At 39.7% G+C, this 11233-nt stretch overlaps 3 protein-coding genes across 7 annotated transcripts in view; all 3 read left to right on the top strand.

The window, feature by feature from the left end:
- The window catches only part of lmcd1 (LIM and cysteine-rich domains 1), a 10711-nt gene extending 10486 nt beyond the window's left edge, over positions 1-225 (top strand). For all 3 annotated transcript variants that reach the window (XM_084063286.1, XM_084063288.1, XM_084063287.1), the window contains one exon: positions 1-225. This exon is cut by the window's left edge and continues 1761 nt beyond it. The gene's annotated coding sequence lies outside the window, so the exon portion shown is untranslated.
- A 5954-nt stretch (positions 226-6179) lies between these two features.
- Positions 6180-9532, top strand: rpp14 (ribonuclease P/MRP 14 subunit). Of its 3 annotated transcripts, none has more exons than XM_084062494.1 (7): positions 6198-6319; positions 6559-6625; positions 7006-7125; positions 7307-7391; positions 7656-7732; positions 8387-8465; positions 9438-9532. In XM_084062494.1, the coding sequence occupies exons 3-7, from the start codon at positions 7034-7036 to the stop codon at positions 9501-9503; spliced, it is 399 nt and encodes a 132-aa protein (XP_083918620.1). In that variant the 5' UTR covers positions 6198-6319; positions 6559-6625; positions 7006-7033; the 3' UTR covers positions 9504-9532. The 3 variants fall into 3 exon arrangements, with proteins under 3 accessions (XP_083918619.1, XP_083918620.1, XP_083918621.1); XM_084062495.1 differs by having other exon boundaries at positions 6260-6312; XM_084062493.1 differs by lacking the exon at positions 6559-6625 and having other exon boundaries at positions 6180-6319.
- Positions 9533-9601: 69 nt separating this feature from the next.
- On the top strand, positions 9602-11100 carry LOC311049058 (hydroxyacyl-thioester dehydratase type 2, mitochondrial-like; the record flags this gene model as incomplete). The annotated part of the gene is made up of 1 exon (XM_084062492.1): positions 9602-11100. One exon carries the CDS (start codon positions 9602-9604, stop codon positions 10151-10153), a length of 552 nt encoding a protein of 183 aa, XP_083918618.1. The 3' UTR covers positions 10154-11100.
- Between the last annotated feature and the right edge of the window lie 133 nt (positions 11101-11233).

The following is an 11233-nucleotide window of genomic DNA, read 5'->3' as shown; positions in this document are numbered from 1 at the left end:
AGTACATGTAATGTAATGTATATACAGTCTTTCTTTATATTATCACACAGTTTTGCAATGATCACTCAAATGTGGTTACCAAACTTGTGACAAAGTTATGGAGACAAGATATTTTACAGTTTGACAATAAACTTCATTGTCAAAAATTACATCAGTGAGTGTACTGAAACTGTAAACTTCACTGAGAATTTGATAATTAGCCTAAGCGTCTTTTCTGCATCATGTTTTGTAAAAAAAAAAAGGTTTTCATAATTGGTGCATACTGGACAACATACAGTATATGGCTGTACGCCATTAACGATACATTCATAGGCAATATTGGCTATAGCGACCAATAAATTGGTCAGGCTCTAGACATTAAAATATAGACTTTCGTGTCTGTTTATTTTGAAACATGACATTTTCACTTTCTGTATAGTAGGCAGACAGAGAGACAAGCTAGTGTTTTGGGTGTGATTATAATGTATAATGTTTTTGTTGTTGTTGTAGGCGTATTTTTGTGAAGTACATTTGCACATTATCTGAAATTATGTTATTTATCTGAATCTGAATCTCTCACAGTAGGTTTAAACCTGTTGCTCATGGTAGTTTATTGGAAACTATTGAAATGACTAGAACATATGCCTAATAGAACAAGATTTTGAACCTAAATCCCATTGTTATCATCGGGTGTACCGGAATGTATGTCCGATGATTAATAATTATGCACATTTGGAGGAGAAAAGCACGACAGTTTTTAGAGTATAGAATTGTTTTTCCCCACACTATACTATAATCTCTTCGGCTCAGAACAATGAGATGTACTATAGGTTCAAAATCTGCAAAGTTTCCCTTTAATGATGCATGCGACCCATGATCTTATCTTTTTTTTTTTTTTCATATTGTGGTGTGGTGTTGTTATGTAAATTAAAGCTGCAATCCTTAACATGTATGTCTTACCAAAGCGAGCACCACGATTTCTACTTCTGGGCACAGGAGATATTACAGTTTGGTTGGGTAAAGGATATACATTTCTCAATGGAAGAGCAGGGAGACCACCAGGAACCACTATATAGATTGGTTAAAATAACATTTTATTTACTAAAGAAGTTATGGATTGCAGCTTCAGAAATGATGTGTGTTTTTGGGGCAAGCCTAAAACACAGTAGGCTTGCCCCACTTGTGTAAGTGCTCCAGATATCCTGCTAACAGTCAGCCTCCTTGGTGGAGTAAAGTTCATGTGTTTTGGTTTGTTACACTTTTTAAGTTGTAATAAAGTTTATTTAAATGAAATACATGATGTCATATCGTATTATTGGACATGGAGAAAACTTTGGAATGTGGAAATATTTTCTTATATGGGATGTGCGTGTGTTTGTGTGTGAGTGGGTATAGTTATGTTAAAGCAGCACTATGTAACTTTCCTCTTCTACCCCGGATTTGAACCCGGTTTCTGTTTTTTTTTCCATTGACCTAAATAGAGCCTGCCTGCTTGCTCAGGGACTAAATTGAATCTTGACCATCAGGTCAACATTCGTGTCAGATCAAGGGTGCGTTCGACCGGGAGCGCACTCCCGTATTGTTTGTATTGGCCAGTGCGCTCAGTGCCTTATTTCCGAACACGCCCCCTGTGTCTAGGTGAGACATGACCTTTGACACGATCTAAATGTCTCAATAGAAGAGCAGGGATACAAAATACAACCACCCCACTTGTATACATTATATTGTATTAACATACTCTACCATACAGAACAAAATTACATTTTATTCATTAAAGAAAAGTTGCATAGTGAGGCTTTAATCCATTGTTCATTGTAACAGCTTCAGTCCTATTTAATTGGTGTTTGTAATCTAATCCATATGAATGATTATCATAGTAAAACAAACAGACTTCCCATAGGATCAGTCTGCTAAAGAATCAGTAAGAAAAATGACCTGATTAAATATTCTTCATTCTGAAACTCTGCATGCTAATGTGCTGTGAGGCATATATCCCCCCCCCCCCCCCCCCCCCCCCACACACACATACACACAGACACACACACACACACACACACACACACACACACACACACACACACACACACACACACACACACACACACACACACACACACACACACACACACACACACACACACTTTGCTTCAATAGCTTCAAAGCTACCAAAGAAAACAAATTCCATCACCGTTAGGTCTATTAAATCTCTGAAAATAGCCTAATCTCTGTTTTCCTGTCATGGTGTAGGAAACGTCTGTCAGCCTGATTCCACGGTGACGTAAGGCGCCGGGAACGTTGTCCTGTGGAATGTTGGAATGTTGGAATTCCTTTTCTTCCATTTTTTTCCCTCAGAAAAAGAGAGAAGTGGTGGTTGTGTTCTGCTTTCATTAACAGAAAGATACACTGCAGTGCTGGTCTAAACCGTCTCCCTCTCCACAGTCCTACTGTCTGTCTCTCCAACACTGTCTCCCTCTCAGCAGTATGTTTCTCCTACTACACTGTCTCCCTCTCAGTTATCCTACTGTCTGTCTCTCCGACACTATCTCCCTCTCAGTTACCCTTCTGTCTGTCTCTCCTACAATGTCTCCCTCTCAGTTGCCATGCTGTCTGTCTGTCTGTCTGTCTTTCACAACAGTGTCTCCCACTCAGCGTTCCTACTATCTGTCAGTCCCACTCTGTCTCCCTCTCGGTTGTATTGTCCGTCTCTCCTACACTGTATCCCTCTCATCTTTCCTATAGTGTCTGTCTATCCTACACTGTCTGTCTCACTCTCAACTGTCCTACTGTTCATGTCCTCTACACTGTCTCCCCCTCAGCAGGCCCACTGTTTCTCTGTCTTACACTGTCTCCCTCTTAGCTTTTCCATCATCTGTCTCAGTAAAGACACATCTTAGCTTTCCCATCATCTGTCTCAGTAAAGACACATCTTAGCTTTCCCATCATCTGTCTCAGTAAAGACACATCTTAGCTTTCCCATCATCTGTCTCAGTAAAGAAAGACAAGCTATAATTAAATAAAGGGAGTGGACCACCAGTTTAAAAAGAGCCAGCTGTATTCTGACTGAGCGCTGAGCACAACACTTAGACTTTTTCTATTGGAATGAAAAACAAAACATCTTTACATGTTTGACCTAAAACAACAACATCATAAAAGCAGGTACTCAGATTTTAAAGTAACGATGTTACAACAAACAAATACTCTGTTAAAAGGATTGGCCTGTGTTACAAATTATTTACAAATGAGTTACAAAGTACAAAAGTATTGGCATTAAAATATACTCACCAAAGTGAAAGCTGAGTGTTACTTTGTATCTATGTTTTGTAATAATAATCTAAATCTGCAAAGTAAAAAGCTATCAAATAATTGTATAGTGGAGTAAAAAGCACAATATTTGCCTCTGAGATGTAGAGGAGTATAAAGTATTAAAAAAAAGGAAATATACTTGTGTAAAGAAAGTACCTAATAATTGTACTTAAGTACAATACTTGAGTAAATGTACTTAGTTACTTTCTACCACTGTTTTGATATGATCTATACGAGAAATATAATACAATTGTTAAAGGCTGAAAAATAGACAATATGACACTTTTACAACATGAAGAATGTATAGAATATAAAAAGTATACAATTCTCTACTGATTGGGCTGATGAGTATGGCCTCTGTTATTAGTAAATCTAACAACATATGTACAGGATACAGGCCGGACAAGCAGCATTTAGCAATAATATAATCCATTTTATATTAAGGGATGAAATACATGTGAACATTCAAAGGTTTTGGCAAACAAAACTATGGAAGACTGGGCACCTCCCAGTGACCAGGGTAGAATGTGGTGGTATTTTGAAGCTCCCAAGCAATTACAAGAAGAGATCCTTCCCTGGATCAATTAGAGAAGAGCTCCCTCTTCTGGAATACATACACACTGCATGTTTGGCAGGGACAAGAAGTACAGTAGGCTACTTACATTTGACAGACAGACAGACAGACAGACGGACAGACTGACAGATAGATAGGTTAGTTTGAAATGTTTCATATATTCAAGAAATGCGGTAGTATTTTAAATTCAATATCACAATTATGAAACAGTAGTAGCTACGGACATGACAGTTGTGATACAGAGTCAAGCATGGATTCATCCTTTAAAGCTACAGTATATGAGAATGTTTTAGCTCAAAGCTATAGTTCTGTGTCTGATGAAATGTTGGCTAGTAGTAGCTACACCACAGGGGGCCTCTCTGGGGGAAAAAAACGTTTAGTTTTTCTAGCCTGTGATCAAAACTTTCCTCTGCTATGAGTCGACATAGCAAAGGAAAGGAAAGATAAACACTGCCTGTATTTCATTCATCATCGCTTCTATTTTTGTGTAAATTACAGGAATTTGTCTTTGTTTATGTTGTGAGTCATTGCTGGTGACCAAGTTCTCAAGAGTTATTATATGTCATGTGTTCACAATGCAGTAAAGATAAATATTCAATAATTCAACAAGGCATACAAGGCAACAGATAAAATAGTCACGTTATGACTCTCTGACTTTTGTTCTGCGTGTCTACAGCAGGTAACCTCAGAATCACTGTTTAAATCAATCTGTTATGTTGAAGAATTCAGTGTATTCATTGCCCAGTCCAACACCCTGTCATGGAATTATATCTCCCCTGTGTGTGTGTGTGTGTGTGTGTGTGTGTGTGTGTGTGTGTGTGTGTGTGTGTGTGTGTGTGTGTGTGTGTGTGTGTGTGTGTGTGTGTGTGTGTGTGTGTGTGTGTGTGTGTGTGTGTGTGTGTGTGTGTGTGTGTGTGTGTGTGTGTGTGTGTGTGTGCGTGTGTACACGCTCACGCTGCCTGACTAGGCTACTTTTGATGCTTTTGTGTGACGCTGTAGAATGATCAAGTAAGGCATTAAATTCACAAAAAAGTTAGGGTTAGTTAAAGTTAAAATATGGAGATAAGAGGTTTCTGCCCGTCAGCAACGATATATAGCAAGCAACATAGGTTTTTCAGAAAACTGTTAGGATTTAGAAGACATTTTTAGAATCAGCCTCAGATCTTAATGGGTTAAGGATGTGTTTCTGACAACATGGGCTCTTTATCATTCTGCAGGCCAAAGCATACTAGGTCTACATGTCACTGTGGAAGTGTCATTGTGCTTGCTAGATCATCATGTTTTCTATCTATTCCTGCACAATCTTCTGTAACAGTCATATCTGACTCACATCATCCTGTCATGTAATGGGGCATGTGCAAAGGCATGGGTGTGACTTTAACAACTTCAGAACATGGCTGCCTTAATTGGTGTCATTTTGTCCTCTGAGCTCGGTTTACAGATGAATGGGCTAATTCAACTGAATGACCTGTCACAACCTTTATGCAAGTAATTAGAGCTTTTAGGATCATAAATAGGATTCTAATCACATGTGCCATTCAGAGTAGATCCTAATTCCTGCTTAATCACTTGAACCCTAGCATCCCTATTCTGGGGCAAGCATTTTGGCATAAAGCAGCGCCACCTTTACCAGCTGCATGAATTGCATTATAGCCTAATCCATTAATATGATTGTGAAATGGAATGATCTACATTAGTACTTAACATGTACTTAAAAGTACATTTTGATGCCAATAGGCTACTTTTGTACTTTTCTTTTAGTACAGTTTTGAATACAGGACTTTTTCTTGCCTGGTAGACTGATCTGTCAACAAGCCAGGTAGGTAAGGTTTTAGGGTACAATACAACAGTGGTTCTCAACCTGTGGGTCAGAACCCCCAGGAGGGTCCCCAGATGACAGTGAAGTGACAATTTAAGCCTTTTTAATACCTAAAGAGAAAGGAAAGAAAATACCATTTATCAAAAGTAATCAACAAACAAACTTTACAATAAGAAATGATCAAACATTGGCCAAATTGTCAAATAACATAAAAAAGAAAATAGCTGACAACATGAGGCCATGTGAGCTTGTAGATCGGCTATTTTCACAATATATTTATCTGACAAGATAAAAACTAAATGTAATGCCTCAGCTCCTACAATTCTAGGTGCTTGTCAGGGTAGGGAGTCCCCAGTTCAAATATGATTATTTTGGGGGTCCCCAGTTCAAAAATGATTATGAATTCTGTACAAGTGTGCTATTGGATCCCATAGCCCGAACGGTCGTGCTACAATTGGCTACTTGGTTGCCTGACAACCATCAGTAGTACTTTGTTTATGAAGAACTACGCATGTGCTGTTTGAAGGGTGTCACGTTGGTGCAAACTTAGAACTGTACTGTAGTGCTAGTTTACTATTCTGCTGCCATAGGTTGTCATTGCCTTGTGTTTACCTGTCAACAACATAGACAGATTCATGTGGGTGGTAAGTATGAGACTGAACTTAACCATGTCTAATTCATGAGCCTGTATCTTCTCCATTAGCTAACAATGCTAACGCGTTGGCTAGCACACAGCAATGCTGTGTCTTAGCCATTAACCTAGTGTCAGCATCCACTTCTAGTGGCTGATTGATTTGGTGCATTTCAACCACATTAAAGTAAAATGACACAACTAATTAACCAGCCCGTAATATATATTGACTGATCTAACCGACCCTGACAGGACAAGGACCTGGGACTGTCTAACACTGGCTAGCAGAGAGGGAGAGAGATTTTACTTACAAGCAATGGTATTTATTATTGATTTGATTATTTTCTATGTCTCTCCCCTCCACAGACAGACAGACACACACACATAAATTCACTTTACTGAGACATTTGCACTCAACTTATGGTCAAGTATATAATTGTATATGCAATATATTATCATACAAATATCAGTCAATCAAAACCAATATCCCATATCTGGACCATTCATGTAAACAAGCCCCCATGAGTGCTTCATGTGTTCTCCTTTTTTTAACAATCTTTGTAAACCGTACCTCTGTACAAATCTGCAAACTGTTAATAAAGTATTCAATCAATTCATGACCATATTTTATACGAGCTGTATGTGTCTCAGCCAGGTCCTCAGAAATCTCACCATATCACTCCATGTTTGTCATTTAAGGACGTGGAGGGGTCGTAAGTCCAGTAGAATGAAGCACACTGATAGAACGGAAGAATCTGCTGCTTTCCAAAGAGTTGTGTTGAAAAACGCATCACGGTATCACTATTTGAAGGGTTCTCTGTGAGTATAATTATAGTACTGTTGTTACTATGTTAGTTAAACTGTATGCAGTGTTTGAGGTTCTGTTGTCTCTGTACCATGTGTAATATGTACTGTTTGTTAGTTTCTTATTATGACTCTTCACCAATTTCAAAGATCAATCCATTTAGTTTTTTCTGATAGCATGTGTGTGTTCATTCAGTGAATTGAATAATCCAGATGTCAGACTGAGTGCTGTGAATCTGAAGCTCCACATAATTACAGGCCTCAAAAACCTTTATGGAGAGGTAAGATGACCAACTCACTTCCCTGTGTATTTTGGTTAAAGGTGCCCACACTGACTCGTATTATAAAAGTGTTTTCATAAAAGATTGATATTTATCACCACCATAGAGTTAACCTGTGTGTGTGTGTGTGTGTGTGTGTGTGTGTGTGTGTGTGTGTGTGTGTGTGTGTGTGTGTGTGTGTGTGTGTGTGTGTGTGTGTGTGTGTGTGTGTGTGTGTGTGTGTGTGTGTGTGCGCGCGCGCGCACGTGCTTGTGCTTGTGTCAGGTTGGTGCTGCATTTCCCTTTGACCTGTTATCGTATGATGAAGACTCTCTGACTTTCGTTCTGCGTGTTTACAGCAGGTAACCTCAGAATCACTGTTTAAATCAATCTGGTATGTTGAAGAATTCAGTGTATTCATTGCCCAGTCCTACACCCTGTCATGGAATTATATCTTCCATCTTGTTAAATTAGACCAGCACTTGTTGATTTTGAGGCTTTTACAGTTTGTACTATGTGCACAAAGAAGTGCATTCAACAGATGGCAATGGAGTTCTCTGCCCCCGTGTGAAATGCACGCAGTCCTTCCTTATTCGTGTAGATAAGAAGCATAACCTTGAGATCTTCCTGAGACCTTCCGCTTTCCCACGCATTCCTGGGTTGTGAAGAAAGAAACATTCAGCCAGTCTGTTCTATGTGTATGTGTTAGGACTGCATGATTATGTTTCTAATGATCATGATTATTATTCTTTTGCTTAATATTATAATGCTGATTATTGGTAATGATGATTTTTGGTGTGGGATTTTTTTTTTAAAATCATTTTCTTAACACTTGGCTTTGTTATACTTGTATAATGGTGAGGAGACCAAGGCAAGGGGTTTCAATTAATTGCCATGTTTCACGATTACATAATGTGAAATATAAAATCATAATTTTGCGATTGTGCAGCTCTAGTACGTTGTAAAAATAATAGTGTGTGTGTGTTTGTCTGTCTCTCTGTCCGTCTGTCTTACAGAGGTCTGGTAAAGTTGCAGAGCTCTCTCACTCTATCGGGATTCTATCAGAACCAACGCTGTGCCTTCAGGATGCTACAGGTCAATAATAATAATAGTAGTAATACTAAAGGGGCATGGATTAGTTTTATTATAGTTCTTCTAGTTTGTTTTCCTGTACAGGTTAAAAACATACCTGTACCTTATAGTACACCATGATTTAAGCAATGCAGCTGCAGCTAATAACATTAATAATGGGGGGTGTTAGATTTAGGTGTGCCAATGTGCAAGCATTGACTGTAGTCAACAGTGTTGCCAGTGCTTGCACACCTAAATAATGCACTGTTATTGTGTTAGGTGCAGCTGAGTTACTTACATCATGGTGTATTATAAGGTCAGTCTGCCATGTTTTTACCCTTTAGTTGTTTTTAAAATAAACTACAAAATTGGCTTAGGGTTTCATACCCCTTAATGATAGTATTTATTCGTCAGTCACCATTGATGTCCAGAACCATGGATTGATTGATTGAATACTTTATTAACAGTTTGCAAAAAGTACAGTAAGTTGTATAGTTATACAATAATGTTAAAAGAATAACACAAAAAGCCCAGAGGGCTTGTTTCCATTGTGGTCCTACAATATGTATTCAATTCATCAAGACATACAATACAAGAAATGATCAATACTAGGAGCAGTAAAAGTATATCAGAGAAAAACAGTAGGGGGTCATTTCTTTTGGCAATCTAAAATACTTTCTAGGTCTCTTGTCTATGCAGGTTTAGTTTAGTGGTACATTTATCCTTTGTCTAATTTTCCTTTTAAGGTGCTCATAAAGTCCAGCTAAATGTATGTTCCATTTATGTCTCATAAAACGTGTATTTTAAATGTATAAATGAACAGTACAGTCAGTAGTACAGTAGCTTAATGTCAATATAGTAGCCTGAACTGTGGATTTAAAATGTAAAAAGGCATTCAATCTCTCTTTAAGGTCAGTTTTGCTCCTTTGATGTTTGACACTGGTGTGTGACCAGTAAAGTGACTGTAAATGTGCTTGTGTGTGTTTGATTCTCCAGGTGTCTCCTTTCCTGTTGGCTCTGTCTGGCAATAGCAGGGAACTGAAGCTCAACCTGACACACTGACAGACACACACACACACACACACACACACACACACACACACACACACACACACACACACACACACACACACACACACACACACACACACACAGTGGAAATGAGTTACCTGTGGAGACGCATCCTTCCAAGGTCACGCCCACCTTTTCACTCTTGGATCATGACTGCTGCTCAGACACCAATTGGACCACATCCTTCTCTCACCACCTCTCCTCCCTTCCACCTCTCCCTGCGCCTCCTCCACGTCGGCCAGAGTGCCTCCCTCGTACGGACTTTCACCTCCCGTGACCTGGAGCTGTTCTCTGAGCTGACGGGAGACACCAACCCCATCCACGTGGATCCAGCCTGCCTCAGCACCACCTCCTCTGCGTCTGGCACCACCTCCTCTCCGTTCGCTTCCCCAGTGGTCCATGGAGTCCTGGTGATCGGCTTGATGTCTGCCGTCCTCGGCACCCGGCTCCCAGGACCCGGAACGGTCCTCCTCCGACAGGAAATCCGCTTCCCGGCTCCCCTCTACCTGGGAGAGGAGGTGCAGGCAATGGCCACGGTGAGGAAGGTGAAGATGAATCTGGCCTTCATGGCCGTGAGATGCTCTGTCCAACGGGATGAGAAGGTGGTGATGGAGGGAGAGATCGTAGTCAGGATACCGTAGGAGGGAGGAAGAAGCAGACAAAAGATGAAGTAACACGTTGAGGAAAAGAAAAGGGGGGAACAGGAGGAGGAGAAGATGGGGAGGAGGGGGTTGTGCGGGCAGGAGGCCTCTGGGCAGAAGGAGGAAGCGTGACTGAGAGGAGGAGAGATGCATCTCTTGTAACCATTAGGTTGTGGTTTGATTCACACAGCAGACTACTGTATGTCCTGTTAAAGTGTCTTTGAGCAAGGCCACCTGCTGTGGATCATATTAGTCACTGTGCCTGTTTAATCTGAATGGACATCTTTATTGATGTTTGACATGGAGGAGTGGAGGAGTATAGATTATCTCTGTATGAAGTCTGAATCCCAAACTATCAGGTTCAAAGTCTGTATGTTATTAAATGATAAAGTCATAAATATGCACGAATGTTCCAGTTGAAGCTGTGAAAGTGTCATTTAATGAGTAAAGGCTGCAGCATATTTCTTGTGGAAATTGAGTCCTGCACCTCAAAGATTTTCTAACAAGTGGAACATCACTAGCCTGACACTCAGCCTGAATTTTCATTTAGTTTCAAATATTTGTAATGGGCGATTCAGGGGCTGGAGCCAGGCTATAACATCACTACAGATGACACCAATGCAAAAATTGTGTGATTGGTCAGAAATTCATATTCCATACTGAATAGATATTAATAGGCCGGGTCAACTAACGTTCGATGCTCTAAGTGGAGCCGCATTGAGTATAGGCTATTAAACAAATCTGTTGAGGACTAATTCAGTTTCGTCAAGCTTAAAGAAACTAATCTTCTTTTGAAGTATCCGGCTGCAACCATAAGATATTATTCCCAACCAGCAAATGTAATATCATTTCAGCATTCTGTTTTAGTTGTACTGGTAGTTGAAATAGGTAATTTATTGCACGGATCCCGTTTGACTGGAGTTGAAAACATGTATGTTGAGTTTAAAACAAATAAATACAAATACAAAAGGATACAACTGTGGTGTTAATAGGTCAGTGGACAATATGTGTGCAAATTTTGTCATATGTTTGTAATCTTCACATTCCGCAATGGGGGTTCCTGTTACAAAACCCTTTCAG

The sequence above is a fragment of the Gymnoscopelus microlampas genome (assembly GCF_963454915.1).
Source record: "Gymnoscopelus microlampas genome assembly, chromosome: 7".
Lineage (NCBI taxonomy): Eukaryota > Metazoa > Chordata > Actinopteri > Myctophiformes > Myctophidae > Gymnoscopelus > Gymnoscopelus microlampas.
Note: the sequence above shows the minus strand (reverse complement) of the source record. Positions and strands in the feature narration are given on the sequence as shown.

Bases quoted from the DNA above. Each gene is read 5' to 3' on its own strand.
- rpp14 (XM_084062493.1), top strand. From the start codon at position 7,034: ATGAAGCACACTGATAGAACGGAAGAATCTGCTGCTTTCCAAAGAGTT. The intron at 7,392-7,655 runs GTAAGATGACCA...TGCTTGTGTCAG, and splicing joins TCAAAAACCTTTATGGAGAG to GTTGGTGCTGCATTTCCCTT. The intron at 7,733-8,386 runs GTAACCTCAGAA...TCTGTCTTACAG, and splicing joins GTTCTGCGTGTTTACAGCAG to AGGTCTGGTAAAGTTGCAGA.